The sequence below is a fragment of the Vespa mandarinia genome, chromosome 2, assembly GCF_050613455.1.
Source record: "Vespa mandarinia isolate Hongniang chromosome 2, ASM5061345v1, whole genome shotgun sequence".
Lineage (NCBI taxonomy): Eukaryota > Metazoa > Arthropoda > Insecta > Hymenoptera > Vespidae > Vespa > Vespa mandarinia.
In genome coordinates, this window is record NC_140811.1 from 802,819 (window position 1) to 821,262 (window position 18,444).

The 18,444-nt window shown below is 28.4% G+C and overlaps 2 protein-coding genes across 5 annotated transcripts; one reads left to right on the forward strand and one right to left on the reverse strand.

Annotated features, from left to right (window-relative positions):
* The first annotated feature begins 47 nt into the window (after positions 1-47).
* On the forward strand, positions 48-2,719 carry LOC118451374 (uncharacterized). Of its 3 annotated transcripts, XM_085664690.1 has the most exons (7): positions 48-631; positions 710-812; positions 929-976; positions 1,043-1,177; positions 1,261-1,515; positions 1,617-1,816; positions 1,902-2,719. In XM_085664690.1, exons 1-7 carry the CDS (start codon positions 171-173, stop codon positions 2,254-2,256), a joined length of 1,557 nt encoding a protein of 518 aa, XP_085520816.1. In that variant the 5' UTR covers positions 48-170; the 3' UTR covers positions 2,257-2,719. The 3 variants fall into 3 exon arrangements, with proteins under 3 accessions (XP_085520816.1, XP_035743720.2, XP_085520815.1); XM_035887827.2 differs by having other exon boundaries at positions 929-1,177; XM_085664689.1 differs by having other exon boundaries at positions 929-1,177; positions 1,264-1,515.
* Positions 2,720-4,193: 1,474 nt separating this feature from the next.
* Pu (GTP cyclohydrolase punch) lies at positions 4,194-17,232 on the reverse strand. Of its 2 annotated transcripts, none has more exons than XM_085664691.1 (6): positions 17,051-17,232; positions 12,340-12,555; positions 10,056-10,265; positions 7,271-7,436; positions 6,508-6,624; positions 4,194-4,842 (listed from the first exon to the last, which is right to left on the reverse strand). In XM_085664691.1, the coding sequence occupies exons 1-6, from the start codon at positions 17,121-17,123 to the stop codon at positions 4,713-4,715; spliced, it is 912 nt and encodes a 303-aa protein (XP_085520817.1). In that variant the 5' UTR covers positions 17,124-17,232; the 3' UTR covers positions 4,194-4,712. The 2 variants fall into 2 exon arrangements, with proteins under 2 accessions (XP_085520817.1, XP_085520818.1); XM_085664692.1 differs by lacking the exon at positions 17,051-17,232 and adding an exon at positions 12,804-13,217.
* Between the last annotated feature and the right edge of the window lie 1,212 nt (positions 17,233-18,444).

Below are 18,444 nucleotides of genomic sequence, written 5' to 3' on the forward strand. Positions count from 1 at the left end.
TTGTGAATCATTCCTAATCATTGATTTTTCTACGTTAATAAAAAAAAAAAAAAATAAAAATGCCATTAAGATTATATAAAAGCAGTAAGTTATATGCCTCTAGAGTCTATACACGATATATCTATATATTATATATTGAAATCTAATATAATTTATTTAATAACATAGCCATGTATTCGATTAGTGACGATGGTAAAATATCAAATGATTTGTCTACTAATACCAAATTAATGACAAGATTTAATTGCAAATCTAATCACATGAAAATTATAAAACGAGAACGTCTTACCGGTGGAGCAGATATCAATGAAAGTGTAGAAAATTCGGTAGAAAATAACGTAGAACCTACAGCTTCCATAGAACCTGAAGCTTCCATAGAACCTGAAGCTTTCATAGAACCTACAGTTTCCATAGAACCTGAAGCTTCCATAGAACCTACAGTTTCCATAGAACCTGAAGCTTCCATAGAACCTGATGCTTCCATAGAACCTGTCGTAGAATCAACCAAAGAACATTCTAAAAATGATCATGAAGAATCTAAACAATTTCCTATACAAGAATCAGGTTTGAGCGACAATCAAATGGATCTTACAAGTGGTCCATGCTGCGTTTGTGCAACACATTTAATAAAGTAATTTGAATATCATTGTTATTCTCTGTCAGTTATATAAGAAAAAAATAAATAAATAAGTAACAATATTAATTATAGCAATACTAAGATCAATGAAATAATTGATTATGCTCATCAAAATCTTCAAGATGCCGGCAAAGCATTAGCAACATTAGGAGAGAACTTCGAACACGGTTTAAAGGTTGAATCCTGTAGGCATGAATAAATCAGATAGAGACAAATAAATAAAATATTTTTAAATTAAAATAAATATTAATTAAAATGATTTTTTTCTTTCTTCTTTATATATAATAAAAGTTGGCGATCGTCGACGTACTAGGAAGAATTCAACAATGGAGTACCACGGTACAAAATAAGTTAGACATTTGCAAAGGAGATATAGAACGTTTACAAGGAGAATTATTATCACAGATGTGTGCAATTACTGATAAGGAAAATAAAATAAAGGAGCTTAATAAACAGATTGCAGATCTTATGGCCGAAATTAATCGACTTAAGCAACAACTTGCTGAATGCATGGCTGCAAAAGAAAAATATTTAGAAAAAGTAAGTTATTATTTTTTATTATATTATTTCAATAATTATATATATATATATATATAAACTATATCTATTAATTTATAATAAAGCAGAAGCAAATTGAAAAAACAATAAAGAAAGGAAACGTTGACGATTCTGTTGAAAATCCTGTTGAAGAAGTAACTGAAGATTTCTCAATGGCAAAAAAATTAAAAACGAAAAATTCACCAATAGCAAAAATATCAAAAACGGAAGATTTTCCAATAGAAAAATCAATCGAAAAAAATAGAAAAATTGAAGAAATGAAAAGGACAAAAGTACAAACACGTGAGAAGGATAAGGAAAGAAAGAGACGTGAGATAGAGGTATATATATATATATATATATATCCAAATCATATATAAAAATACGTATTATTTGATTCTAATAAAAAACAATCTCGATATGTTTTATTAAATCAATGTAGTTGGAATGTGAGATAGGATGTCTTAGAAAGGAAAATGCAAGATTGATGAAAGAAAAAATCGATTATGAGAATGCTATACAGCGAGCATTATTACGTGGAGTATCATCTCTTAACGTAGAAGCTTTGAGAGTATTACGTTGTCCACCAATACCATGTTGTAGTCCTTGTGCTCCATGTCCAATGTCCTTTATACCAACTACGTAGTATAATTTTTATTATTTGATTCAATTAATTTATCAAATTATATCTCTATTATTGATATTTCTTCTATTCTCGTGAGTTTAGCGAAGACACTGTTCCATGTCCAGTAAAAATGAAAAGACCTTGTCCAGCACGTCCAGCAAGTAAAGAATATTGTAATAGATATGGAAATGGAAATGAAAATGAAAATGAAAATGAAAATGGAAAGAATTGGAAATACAATTATTGTGATTCCATGATCAAACAGCTTTGTGCGAGTCCCTGTTGTCCTGCAGGAAAAAATCGACAAAATTCTGACAATAGCATGTACTTTCTCTTGCATCAAGGTGATGCCGAAAACGTATGCAGAACAAACGAAAGATTATCGCCACGTCCATGTGGTTCACCGATTATGAAGAAAGTTGAAATACCTCCATGTTCAAGATTTACAAGATTATGATAATATACTATTATCATATTGTTTTATTACTATACAATAATTGAAGGGATTAAGAATTGATAAACGACAACCGATTTAAAATATAAATATAATTTTATATAATATATATCACCAGAAAAATATTATAAATATTAAACGTTCGTTTTTTTCTCTTTTTTTTTTTTTTTTTTTTCTTTTTTTTTCATAAATAATCAATAATATATCCCATCTTTTCGATTTAACATCGACTGAAATAAAATAAACGCTTAAGGTTTACCAAAACTTCACTTGGTCGAGTCTTAATAACAACAACATCCAATCTATAATTTGCAAAATATTGGAAGATCGATAAATGCGTGCATGTATTATATTTTTTTTTTTTGTATTTGGCTAGGAAAAAGTTATGAAATTCTACTTTATAGATTGAATCAATTCTAAATTATAGATTTTATCGATCTTACAAATTTTGCAACGATTTATAAAATTACCTTATATATATATATATTTCTTTCTGCGAATAAAGCAGCCATTGAAATTTGTTAATTCTTATCTATCGAGATTGTTATTATCATTGATCAACATTATTATATAAAAATAAATTATCGTTAGTTCGCATAAAAAATATGGCTACATAAACTGGCTTGGCACTAAATATCCCTTTAATCCTGTCTGTACTTTTTCTTTTTTTTTTCTTTTTTTTTTTTTTTTTTTTGTGGAGAAGGATTTTTTCAAAGCGATTCTTCTTTACACGAACAAAAATATATTCGTGATAAATTTTTAATATACGCGGTTTTCTTTTTTTCTTTTTTCCTTTCACGCTTTATTTTTTAATGAATCAACAGATAAAATGATAAGTTTCAAAAAAAATTCACGGAAACTTTATGATCACTGCATAACTCGACAACGATGCATGGCTGAGCATTGTGTATCGACTAATGCATTATACAATCTTTTAGGCTTTTAAATGTATTATTATTATTATTGTTCTTATTATTATTATTATTACTATTATTATTATTATTATTATTATTATTATTATTATTTTTATTATTATTATTATTATTATTATTATTATTATTATTATTATTATTATTATTGTTATTAATATTATTATTATTATTATTATTATTATTATTATTATTGTTATTATTATTATTATTATTATTATTATTATTATTATTGTTGTTGTTATTGTTACATTTTCCTAAAGTATATTTAAAAAATACGTACTGTTAGAGAAACATATTATGTCAAGATATTATCATGACATTATATATACACACATACGATGTCATGATTCTGAATATCAAAACGTTCGATCGTAACGTTTTGCAATAATCGTATGAATCAGACATTTACAAAAAATAATATTGCAACATGTACTCTTTTATTATCGTTAAGGTAACATTTCCATTAGATTCTCTATCTATTGAAAAAAATTATTGTCATTAAGAATTCTTTCAGTTCGTTCTTTTTTTCTTTTCTTTTTCTTTCTTTATTTTATCTTTTTCTTTTTCTTTTTATTTTATTTTCTTTTTTTTTTCCTTATCAATGACAGTTGTTTAATTGAGAAAATAAAAACAACACGTGAAAGCAACGCAAATTATGTCGAATACGCAAATCGTTGATATTATTATTATTATTATTAAATAAAAAAAAAAAAGAATAAAATTAAATTAAAAAACAAAAAAGAAAAAAGGAACTGACAAATCAATGATATATAAAATAACTATAAAACGTCGAAGAAAAATTCGCTGTACCAGCAGCACATTGTTGTTACTAATATATCAATCTATGTATTATTAGTTCTGCTTATTATTCGATTTCGATTAAAATTTCTCTCTCTCTCTCTCTCTCTCTCTCTCTCTCTCTCTCTCTCTCTCTCTCATTCGTTCATACATTAATCATTTGCAAATTCGAACGACTAAAAGAAAATAGACTTCCTTATTAAATATCAGTGTTTCTCTTATTCGATCGATTGCAAATGTTATTACAAACATCATATTGGCTTTTTTGTTTTTCCTTATTTTTTTTTTGTTTCTTTTTTTCGAACACCTTGGGTTTTAAACTCGCGAATTCTCGAAGTCTCGAACTCTCAAAGGAATTTCATTGAGAGAAGAGGAAACCGACATTTTTTTTTTTTTTTTTTTTTATAAACATATGAATATCATCTTTCTTTTTTTTTCTTTTTCTTTTTTCCTTATATGTACATCTCCGTTTAAATATTGAGAATAATATTGCAGTTTGGAAGATCTAGTTATATATAGATCTTTATATAGATCATTATTCGCAAACGTTTCGATTGAATATCGCGAAAAAACTTCGGAAGGAGAGTTTAAGATTAGCAAAGAAGATATTAAAAAGAAAATAAAAAAAAAATACTACGACAGCACACAAATAGGAAGACCGATATATATATATATATATAAATGATGATGAAGGAACGCCGAATAAGAATTCCCTAAAGATATTATCGTTTATTTGCAATGGACAAGGTTGAGAAATTCCTCACGAGTCTTTGGATCGTCACGGAAAACGCCGAGCATCGTTGAAGTAACGGTCTTGCTATTGATTTTCTGTACTCCTCTCATTACCATACACATATGTCTGAAATTTAAAAAGATAAAATTATGTTTTTACCATTATTCGGATCATAATTATTATTATATCATTTTTATTTTTTTAGAATAATAACGATAATGATAATGATAATGAAAACAGTAATAATAAAAATAATAATAATAATAATCATAATAATAATGATAATAGCAAATAATAATATAAAATATATATTAATAAATTCACGATTATAAATATTTATTAATAATTATCCATTTCTCTCTCTCTCTCTCTCTCTCTCTCTCTCTTTCTCTCTCTCTTTTTACTCTTTTGTAAAAAAATATGAAGACCATTACTTTTTTTAATATAATTGTTTCATGTATATTCTAATGCCGTTTTTCGAACAAACGATTTCGTTAATGTTCTTTCAGTTATATCTTTGTTCGTAAAAAAATAAAAATAAAAAAAACATTTGCATTCTTTTCTTTTTTCTAATCTTCAAACATTATCTAACCAATGTAGCGAATGTAACCTTTAATTTTTTTTTGCATAAGTATATTAATATATTATATAATACAATAGATGTATATAAGTGATTCCGGTAATCATGAATGCATAATTAGAACGGTATAATCAAATGAATGTTTTATATATAGAAAAATATCGGTGTAAGATTATCGATAAATATGTAAAAATATTAAAATGCAATCGTACAGATAATTAATCCTTTCCGCACCCTAGAGAAATAAAAAAAATGAAAAGTTGACGGATATAAAGATATTATTAATCCTGTAATTATGCTTTCATGTAACATCAGTTGGATAAATATTAATAATCTTTATTTAAATACTCTGTCATTATATAAATATAAATAGCTATTATTATTATTATTATTATTATTATTATTTTAATCCTATCATCGATAAGGCAAAGTTGAAAGAAAACGTTTAAGTGCATGAGAAGGTATAAAATTCTTTCACGATAAAATAAATTATTAGACCAAGGTTGAAATAGTACGTAAAAGATTAATCCTTGCGAAAACTGTTGCCCAAGCCTCGAGTGCGTTGAAATGGAACCAGAATTAAACATAGAGGAATTCGACTTGGTTCATTTTTTATTACAACATAACGCTCAGAACCGATTCCGCGTTGTGAAATATACAATTAACACGTTGAATGCCACGTAAGTTATCGATGACTGACACTGAACTGTTCGTTTAGACCATGTCAGTCATTGATGATTGACAGTGTAAAATATGATATAAAACTAAAAAATTTATATCATTTTAAAGTAATTATTGAAAATTTATTTAAAATTTACATCATTTTTATTCATTGCAGGATTATTTATACAGCGAGTAAATTTTATATCCGTTAGTAGTGCGCTTCGCATTGCTATACCGCAATACCAGCGCTTATACGCAGCTGCGTGGCTTGACGGGGATTTCCCTAAGAATTTCCGTGGCACTTAACGTGGTGTTAAGTATTTTTATAAAATCCGAAGGTCGAGTTTCAAACTCAATATGATACTACGTGAAAGCTGTTCTTACATTCGATAATGAGGAAATAAAAAAAAGTAATTAGAATAGATCAAAGCTACATATGTTTGCTTGTATATATGTACGTGAGTGTGCATGTATTTTTATATACATACATACGTACGTATATATATATATATATATATAAATATATAAGAGAGAGATACAATACATACACTCCTTCGATCACAACGGCCACTCCCGCGGGTTCCACAGCTTTCGTAACTGCTATTGCAATTTGTTTTGTTAAACGTTCCTGAACTTGAAGACGCCTGCTGAAGATCTCTACGATTCTGTAAAAATAATTGAACGAAAAAGATTGAACAAAAAATTATATGCCATTATTTAATTAAAAAATAAAGAAAAAGTGCAATCAAATATTATAGTAAATTACGATTGAGATCTTCCAAAATATTTATAAAAAGAAAAAAAAAAAAAAAAAGAAAAAAGAAAAAAGTAATAATCATTCGTTGATCGTAAATATTTCTTTTTAACCATAGTTACATTTTTGTTCGATTGTTTACTCGAGATTGAATTTCATGTGTAAACAGAGCGACTATTCGCTCGAGCGATCACCGTAACGTGAAAGTATTTACTATATATATGCATATTTCTTGCTCTTTACTAACGTGTATTGTTCGACAATGTTCCAGATCAACAGGGAGGAACACACTGTAATTAAATCATTCGAAAAGAAAGGAAAAAAGTCGAACAAACAAGAAAAAAAATCTATATGTAATAACACATGTTGATGCCAGTCATTAATTAACATATATTCATTAATAATGATCTCAAAAGATCTATTACATCGTTATTTCGAATCATATTTTTTTTGTTTCCTTTTTTCTTCCTTTTTTCTTTCCATGTGTGTGTCTGTGTGAATGTTTTTTTTTAATTATTCTTTTGTTTTTACGTCGTTTCTTTCATTTTTGTTTTTACCTCGCTAATTTGCTGAGACCAAGTATCTTCTTACAGGGTAGATAACCGATGGATACTTTTCCATAGAAGGGTACCAAATGATGTTCACACATAGAGAACATTTCTATATCCTTGACTACCACCATCTCGTCGTGATCTTCGTCAAATACGGCATCGTTAATGACATCTGTGACAAGATAAAAAAAAAAAAAAAAAAAGAAAAGAAAAGATATATAAATTCATTTGTGTTTTTAAAGATACAATATAATATATTTTTTAAATAAATCTTTTGTTATCTGTAACTCTCTCTCTCTCTCTCTCTCGTCATAAATTTATACATATTTGAAAGAAAGAGAGAAAATGTTTTATTCGAAGGATTGAAAGAAAAGATCCTAGTACAAGGTACGTGGGTTAAGGTCCTCGTGTTCCTAGTCTGTGATTTAGCCGATATTGACCTACTTACTGTATAACGTGGGAAACGGTGGTGGTGAATAGGTGTATCAGTGGTTAGTATGTGTTGGAAGGTAGGTAATGGAGGGTGCTCTCTCTTTCTCTCTCTCTCTCTCTCTCTCTCTCTTCATGGTTTCCACGGCAACCTTAACAAGAAACACCTTCGCAATGACCGACAACGATGGACGTATTATTCACCCTCTATTCAACCAAGTAGAGAATTCTCTTTACAAAAGATATCGCGAATAATTGTATTCGGTAATTATATTAAAAACAATACAAGCCATTAAGTACGAACAATCAAACGATCGTAATTTTCATTGAAAAACTCGTGCATTAATATAGATGTTACGTTAATATTTTTATTATTGATTTTACAAAATTTTGTCTGTCTTCTTCTTCTTGTTTTTTCTTTTTCTTCTTTTAGTTTATTTTTCTTTTTTTTTCTTTATTTTTTTATTTTTATTTTTTCTCTCTTTGACGTCAAACAGGAGAACGTGAAATCTCCAATCGACGTAATACGCGTGAAATTTGATTTTAATGAAAAAACGATCGTATATATATATATATATATATATATATATATATATATATATATATATATGGGAAATAACGCTATCGGAGATGATATCGAAGAAAATGATCGATAGGCTTTTGCATTAAAAAGTAATATAACGTGTCTTTTTCGTTTAAGATTTATCGAATTGTAAGAAGATAACTTATCTTGAAAATGGAACATGTAGAAGTGCATCTTCGTAAAGATTTGTAGAAGAGCTACTCGAATCGTAAAATGAATTAAACTCTCCCCCTGCCTTTGTACCTACTCAAGAAAGAAAGAGAGAGATAGAGAGATAGATAAAGATGGAGAGAGAGAGACAGAGAGAAAGAAAGGGGGGAGAGAGAGAGAGAGAGAGATAGACAGAGAGAAGAGAACTTAACTCGATCAATGGCCATACTAATTTGTCTGACGTTTGTTAGGAAAGTGTCTCGAGTATCTTTCATCTAATCAATTCATCCAATCAAAAAATTAATTCGTGATATCAATGAAAATAAATTTATACGTTACTTTCCATTAGAAAATTTCTCAAAAGAAAATTTTTCTAAAAATCTTGGAAAAATTTCTTTTCATTTACGAAATCACACAGGAATTAAACGAGATTATAAAAGGAAAAAAAAAAGAAGAAATAAATAAATCTAATTGTAAAAGCAAAATGTTTCTCTCTCTTTCTCTCTCTCTCCCTCTTTTTCGCAATTGTAACTACGTCCCTGAAAAGCATTTATATCAAAAGCTTTACGTTTTCTTTCCTTTTCCAAGGCGCACTTAGGTACGCGCACCCTCTTTTCTCGTTCTCCCTTTTTCTCTTTCCTTTTTCATTCGACAAGGGTAACGTCAGCGAGATAAAGGTAAGAAAAGAAAAAGAAAAGAAATACGGTACTTTATTGCAAGATAAAAGTGCACGCTGTTCGATATCTCGTTTTTTTTTGTACTCCTAAGAAAGAAAGAGAGAGAAAAAACGAGAGAGAGAGAGAGAGAGAGAGAAAGGGACAAGAAAAAAATTGAGGAATCAAAAAAAAAATGTCAATCTCTAATCGTTATCGTTTCTTTATATCGAAGTATTTTTACCATTCTCGAATTTTTCCTTCTACTTTATTCGCCAATAATTATCGAAGCTAAAATAAAAAATAAAAGGACAAAAAAGGCAAAAAAAGAGGATCTTAAAAAAATATTCCGAATTCCGTTAGCTACTTTCACCAAAGTAGGTGATCAATGTCAAAGTCAAAGTCGGCCGAACAGACGCAGGAGTGAACGTATTTTCCCAACATTCTTCTTGGCCGTGAATCCCAATGGCAATTTGTTTCGTAACGATTTTTAAAATAAAAAAAAAAGAAAGAAAAAAAAAAGAAAAATGGGGGAAAAAAAAGAAAGAAGAAATACTCGGAAGTTAAAACAATTCCTGCAATGATTGTCGACAAACTAGAGATTTCTAATAAGATATGGAATTTTCTCAATGAATAACGTTAAGTAATGTTATATTTAATATTATAATGTTTATCCTTTTTATAATTCTCTGATTGACGTGCAAAAGAGTATATAAGTTGAATTATTTGTTTTACAGTGATAATCAATTATATTATTAAATATTTAAAATGCAATGTAAAATCCAATATTAGATTTTGATAATGAAAATTGATAACACACGCATATATATATATATATATATATATATATATATATATCGCTCGATTTGAACTTATGCCAACTTAAAATATCTACACACACGATATAAGCAATATCGTTCAGCATAGAATATATTATATTTCTGTATAGGACACCATCAAAAAAGGTTTCTCTTACCGTCGAGAGACTGATCATATCCTTTGGTAAAAAAAAGCATCGCCTTGGCTGCTCTTTCCGGTGTCTTTAAAAGTCCTTGCCGATCAGGATCCTCGCCAAGTGAACTTAGAAGTAATTTGTAACTCCTTGACATTTCTGGTAGCAAAGCTTCCCGCGTAGGTGGTCTATGATCCAATTCTAAATCATGATGGAAGGTACAGTTTTCGTGACCTGCAAACAAAATTTAATATTGTTGCGTCAGAAATTTTATCGCGGAACTCCGTCAAAATATATATCGTTTTGATAATAATATATTCAAGAGAGCAAGATAAAACAGATTAGAAGCTTGACAATAAATGTTTTTCCAAAACATATTGGATCGTATTTTCTAGGAAGTCATTCGATACTTTCGAGACATTCGATAACATGACCGACATAACAATCGATTAAACGATCGATAAGACGATCGTCACGAGAATCGATTTAATTCATTTATCTAGAGACTCTTGGACAGATCACTTCGATCAAACGAAAGTGTAATGTGCGTGCCTACGTGTGAATGTGTGTGTGTGTGTGTGTGTGTATGTGTGTATTAATTTCAAGTTCATTTTTCACACATAACAAAACTTTTTAAATTACATCAGATTTAAGATTCTTTATTTGATCAGACTGTATTACACCAAAATAAGTTGTATTTATGAAAAGTTCGATTCAAAAGATTAAAAACATAATGTGAAATTTTGATTTTATACACAACTTTCTCTAGATAGTTCTCTTTCTCTAGTCTTACGAAACGATTATCTTCGAATTTTTTTTAATTGGCAATATCGTATAAGCGTATAAATATCGGCTCTATATCGCATGTCACGACCTATGACGATGTCTCACGGGTTCACAATGACGCTCTTCGATCTACGGGTATTTAAAAAGATTAAATATTGATTTTTTTTTTTTATCATGGAAAAAATGTTGTCTCATTGTCTAAGAGAACGATCATTTGCTTTCGTAAGTTCATTATTTATTTTTAATTTTATTTATTAATTTTTCTTTTTTTTTTTTTTTTTTTTTTTTTCTATAACGTCTGCGAATCAAATTTCAACTGTTTGCTTTAGGAAAAATCCAATTTGTTATCTAAGATCAAGTTTTGTCTATTTACCAGACATAAAAGATAAAAATAATGTAAATCGTATTTTGCAATTGATTTTACTAATATTATTAAATGTTTTATTAGACTCATTGATATATTCGTTCGTTCGATTATATCAAAACAATGTATTAAAGTGCGATATATAAAAATGCGAAAACACCTTTTTTTTTTCATATCGTTTTTTAAATCACAATGAAGAATTAAAGTGATTAAGAATATTCTTACAATTGGTAGAAGAGATATCGAAGAATGTATCGAGAAACGAATTTAAATTGTTGAATGGAATCACGAACAGTATTATAAACGAATTATCGATTCGTTCTTATTTCTATGAATACTAGTCATTACTTTTTTATTCCATTAGATCCAGCTTCATCGATAGATATCATTAGATCGTACTTCATCCATGAGAAATCAATTATCTACAATTATTTAATCAATTATCTTAAACATCATTTCGTCTACGAATAGAAAACAAACTTGATTTATTTAAACTGAAATTGTTAGATACTCGACATAATGATCTATGCCGTCTATTAAAAATACAATTATTCTTTAAAGATCTGTTTAATTTTAAAGCTTCCTCATCGACATGAAATAGATTAAAGGGATCGAATGATTTTATAACATTAGGATTGATAATAATTCTAACGAGAGTATAAATTAAAAAAATAATAATGTGAGAGAGAAGTCATGGTCACGTTGTTTTCAAGATCCTCTATTAAATTATTATCTAGAAATTATATTGGCATTATTTAACAATTGTATAATTTAATGCAAATTTCTTTAGAAGAAATTGTTCTGTTTTAAAAGAAAACAGAAAAAAAAAGAAAAAAAAAAAAGAACAGAAAATAATTCATTTCAATCATTTGCAGTTTATGATAATAAACGGTTCATGCGCTATTGAATATTAATTATGGTAATTTAAGTCGACGCGCAACAGGTCGAGAAATATCTTATGAATTACGCAGGAAACATTAACGACAACGGAAAAAAAAAGAAAAACAAAAAAAAAACAAAACAAGAAATTTAATTTCCTCGAGTAAAAGAAGGTGTGGGATGGGATGGGCGATTTCGATTTCGATTTCGATTTCGATTTCGATTTCGATTTCAACGTTCACGTAAAATCGTTTTAAAAATCCAGGAAATTAGGTATACCTGGCGTTGTCGAGGTTCGAGGTGTTCTTGGCGTTCCAGGAACATCTAAATCTCCTTCCTCGATATTTTTATTCCAAGAAATAGACCTCAGTGGATGGGGTTTCTTCAATTTAATCGACTTCTCATCGGTGATACATTGTTTAGATAGTCCATTCATGATCGTTCCTTTATTTTCTTCTTTAGAGTTGGGACGAATGTTCTTGCTGGTTGAATTTTCTTTGGGAAAGAAAAGTAAAAAAAAAAAAAAAATAACATCGAATAGGATCTATCGAGGAACGATGAAGAAACTTTGTTACAAACGATATCCGATTATAAACAAAAATTTGACAGGCGTCAAATAAAACATAAGACATATAACGTACAACGATAATATTATAACTTAAATTAATTCTCTATTCAGAAATTGATTCTAACGTTTCTCAAAAATAATTAACGAATTTACGAATGTTGAGTTAAAAACTTACTCTATATACTTTTCAGGTCACACTTCTAACGTCAGTTTGACACGCACAAACTCAAATCAATGATATAAACGGCAATGTCAAAATTATCGTAGGAACGAGATAGATAGATAGATAAAGAGAGAAAGACAGAGAGAGAGAGAGAGAGAGAGAGAGAGAGAAAGAGAGAGAGAGAGAGAATTTAAAACGTCAAATCGAAAAGATCTTTTTTTACGTTAAAATGATCCGATAAGCGAAATGTAAGAAATAATAAAAAAAAAGGAATTAAAAACACTGTTCTTTATTGCGTGCGCGTGTGTATTAATAATAAGTGACAAAAGCCAAAAAAGTGAGAGTAAAGATGAAGGAAAAACAGCAGCCGAGTTAAAAACGTAAAGAAGAGAACGATTACGCTCACCGGAGTGATGCGGTGTGACTGAACCGGATGAACAGAATCACGGCGAACGCTAACGTCCCCTGGAACATTCTCTCTCTCTCTCTCCCCCTCCCTTCTCCTACCCTGCAGCTCAACTCACTCTTCGCCTTTCTCCCACCTTTGTTTCCTTCCTACTCTTTTTTTCTGACACCTCTCTCTCTCTCTCTCTCTCTCATTCTCTCTCTCTTTCTCTTTACGTTCCTTTTATTTCTCAACATTCTCAGCTCTTCACATTTTCCTCCTCTACTGGAGAGATCTCCTCGCAAAAGTCATAGACACCGAGTCGAATACGAGATAAAATATAAAAAAATCATCTATTGATATTTTTTATCTTCCAATTTCTGATTTCGAAAAATTATAAAAATTGTCCGATTTATCTTTCGCTAGTTAATTATCAAGTAATTAATAAATCATCAATTAATAATATCTACAGATGTAAATTTTATATGATCGTCGTCTATCGACTACTTATCGTAAGCAAATTATAAATTTGTTTATAATTTCTATTCTTATTTACGGTTTGTTTGAGTCCTTTACGTTAATTGAGGAGAAAAAAAAAAAAGAAAAAATTAAAAAAAAGAGAAGAAAAATGATTTATTGATGCTCTATTTTAATGCTAAATTGTACATTGTAAAATTTTATAAGAAATTAGAGAAATCAAATATCGCAAATTTGTCGATAAATTCTAATCGATCGCTAATTTGTTCGTTGAAATATGCAATATAAATCATTTGCAATAAAGTCCAGAGTATTAACGTCACAGTAAATCCCATTTAAGAAGACCGGTTCGCGTTCACTTTCCTCTTTTAAGAAGGAAAATAAAGCAAAATATTTCCTTATAATCCGAAATGATTATTTTCGAAACAGTGACATTCTTTTTCCTCAATACAAATATCATTTCTATTCATAGAAATATATATATATATATATATAAAATTTTTTATAAATAAATTTTTATTTGGCAATGATCTATTATATTTTATTTATCTTATCTCTACGAGAGCTAAATATAAAAATAAATATATGATATAAGAAAAATAAAAGATATAAATAAATATATAAAATAATAATTGACCCGAATGATTATTTGTCGCAATATTATCGTTTCGAGAAAATATTACTGTTTTCGAAAATATTACGAAAGTAACTTATTATTGTCTGTTATCATCGATAATTATTCATCGTAATGATTAAAAGCGTTAGATCCTTTTCGTCGATAATGAAATTCACTTCGTCCTCCTATCTATTAGACGTTCTAGTAATGATATTCTAGGAAGACCCTATTAGACAAGAAAGATCGTATATCTATTGAATATATTAGAAACGTTTAGAGTTACGATTGAAGATAAATTTGTCAAATTTTTCAAAAATTTTATGAGAAATAAATGAAAGAAAATGACATATTAATTGAAATTAAATGAAATGAATTAGATTAACGTTAACTCTTTTAAGAAGACATATACTGAATAGCAAAAAAGGAACAATGAGATATCGAGTGTTCGTCTCCGCATTCATAGTCGCACTACTGAAAGTTGTCTGAGCACAATTGACTTTAGCTACTTACAATCGATAGAGGGTTTGTAAACTCGCTAACGTGTTACAAAAATATTCAGTAAGTCAATTTTTTTTCGATGCATTAATACATTAATAATAACATCGTCGTTACATTTAACTTCGTTGTGTATGTATGTATATACGTGGATATACGTATAGATTGATATGATAAAAAAAAAGAAAATAGCAGATATATTCTTAATCACTGAGATCTTGTTAACAATCGTGACGATCGTTTGAAAAGTTATATTACCTAAAGTCTTTAAAAAGAGATTATATCTATTTATACGAGCGCGAGCGCGGGCACGCGCGTTTGTGTGTATATATATATATATATATGTATGTATATCGTAGTACATTTTAGAGTATCCAGCATTAATAATACCAAGTATCGGTGCGACAGGCATGTCGATTAAAAAGAAAAAGAAAAAGAAAAAATACGAAAGAAGAATCATCGCGCGAAATAAAATGATTCGTAAGTAGTCCGAGGTCGATCTCACGCAACTACGTGAACATATTAATAATACATTTGTTGAATAACAAATTACCCACACACGGATTACACCCCGAAGTAATGTGTTTGAAGCAAGTTTTTTTTATTGTTGTTGTATGTTAAACATAACCGGGAGTCCTTCGAAAAGAACGACAGAGAAAAGAATTTTTAATGTTATATAAAAGTAATTTTTCACTTTATAGTAATGAGAGACTTAATGGTATGTAATTATCGAATAAAAAAAAAAAAAAAAAGGAAAAAGAAAAAAGAGAGAAAAAAAAAAAAGAAGAAGAAAATCGATTAGATAATACGATTTTTATTTATATAGAAGGCTACTTACTTTTTATTTATTTATAAAAAATAACGTATGAGCTTGTGTTATCGTTACATGACAACGATAATACGACTACCATTCCCTCTAACCATAATCTACTTATGTAATTATCAAATGCAATTCAATATATAAATCTCCTAAGGTAATTATTTACTATTGAATGACAATATGCTGTAAAGCAACAAGTATGATATAAAACAACTCGCTTTTTCATTATATAATTCTTTTATAGCTTATTTATATAGGATTTTATGCGAGAGATAAAAATCAATATTAACACATTATCGACACGATCCTACTATCAAATGAATATTTTTTGTAAAATATATCAGATACGCTTATGTGCCTATTTATGTAAAAACTATGTAAATATTATATATATATATATATATATATATATATATTTATATATATTTATATATACATGATAAGAATGAAATTTTTTATTAAAAATTAATGAAAGAATACAAATTAATGACAGTAGCATTTTTTTCAATAATCATAGAAATATTTTCTACCTTATAAAGATATACCAATCAAACATTTACAAATATATTTTCAATGTTTAACAAATATAAGACACCGATTTAAAGCTTTCATCGACAATGCGTTAACATACTTATTGAGCGTTTCATTATACTTCGAGTATTTTTTGGTTTGTTTTATTTTATTTTATTTTGTTTTATTTTTTTTTTATTTTTAAAAATTCGACAAAAGAAAAGATAAGAATCTTATAAAATCTATGTTTAACTCGTAGATTAGAATTCGACGAGAAGGGGTAAGAAAAGATATCGGAAGTAAAGCATAGATCGAATCTATCGAAAGTAATTGCAGGTAAGATTGTTTATAGCTTTCATTGGACTTACATCAAAGAAACGAAAGCAATTCTATCGATATCACGATTCCCATGTCACGAACATAAGTATATAATTCGTTACGTTCACCTGTCATACCTGACTTAACACGAGGTCAGTTAGTATTGTATATCGCTTTTATTCTCACCCTCAATAGAAAAAAAACAATCGTTACCATCGGCCTCGATAAAAGTCATTAGCTATCGATCTCATAACTGTCGAAATGTCTCTTTTCTTTGTTTTATTTCATTTCTTTTGAAGAAATGAAATGAAAAAAAGAAAAGAAAACACAATCAAAAGAGTAAATCTTTCAATAACGACAAAATTATATAATATAAAGTACAAATGTATAAAATAGGGCGTGTCAAAAATCGTACTAAGGTGATCTTTGAAAATCAATAATTTTACAAGTTGCAGCGTCCCCATGTATCGAAATTTTTCATTAGTTAAAGAAAGAAAGAAAGAAGAAAAAGAAGAGAAAAAGAAAAAGAAAAACTAATCCAAAAGTATATCATCGATTGATAAGATTTTCAATTGATAATTTTTATCTTTTTATATCGTTGAATGAAGAATTGAAAATTTTATAAGAAAAATTTTTACCATTCGTCATGTTCTTGTCCTTCCGTTTAACAGCATAACTTTCGTCGTCTCTTTGAATTTTAATGTTCTCCATATTTTCAATAGTTGAAAATCTATAAGAGAGATAAAGAAAAAAAAGAAAAAGAAAACTAAGAGATAATTTTATAATACGTTCTTTTCACGACGAAGCGCGCAAACTAACTTACATTGGTTTCGGACAAGACAGTTTATATATCAGAGACGTATAAACTTGACTCGCGGAACAAATTGCCCCTTATCCCCCTCTCACTCTCTTTTGTTTTTCCTTAACGGATTCTCGCTCTCTCCCACCATCACCACGACAATACTCTACAATGTATACTAGTTACCTGTTGTATACCGTTGTTACATATAATAACTAGAATTATATTTATTTATATATTGTTCCTTTCAATTATAAAATATTTGTAAAACATAATAAATATAATAAATCGATTAGCGATTGGGAATTAACGGTGAAAGAATCATTTTTTCCTTCAACAGAAATGTCTCACGTGTCTCCGTTATATATCACCGTCTAGGAAAAACCTTTGTAAAATAAAATTGTACTTCCCTATATCTTCTCTCTCTCTCTCTCTCTCTCTCTCTCTCTCTCTCTCTCTCTCTATCTATCTATTTCTACCTCTATCTGTCTATCACGTTCTAGGTCCTGTCTCGTTTATTTCCGTCTCTTTTTCTCTCTCTCTCTTTCTCTCTGTCTTTTTTTTCTCGTTAACTCGTTCAGATATTTACAAAAGATCACCGACTCTAGATCATTTCGGAGAGCTAATAGATCGCAATGAAATGTTGTTAAAATAGTGACTCATTAATCGACTTATTAATTGATTGAATTCTTCGTAACATCGACCAATTTCTGATAATTTCTAAAAATAAAAGAAAAGAAATTCTAATGAATAGTTAATAAATATAATCATAATTATAATGAAGATTTTAACAGGAGTATAAATTATTAAAGAAAGTATATAAGAAGATTAACGTTTGGATATGAATTAACAATAAAAATGGTGATAAAAGCATAATGTAAGATTTAAAAATGAATAAATGAGGGAACATTTAAGTGACCATGTATTATATGACTTTATACTATGAATTTAATGTTTAATGGAAACTGATTAAATACCGTTGCATGATCATTGCCATTATCATCTATCAAACGATCATTATATTAACATGTTTGAGAAGAAATAAGAATTCATTAACATAATGTCTACTTAGCTGCGAAAAAGTAATTATAAAACAGTTATAAAATCTCTAATAAAATGTAAGATATATGTATATATTCACATAACATGCATAAATATACATACATACACGTATATATATTACCATATTTATAGTAAATATATTATAATATACTAAATATACTATAGTAAATG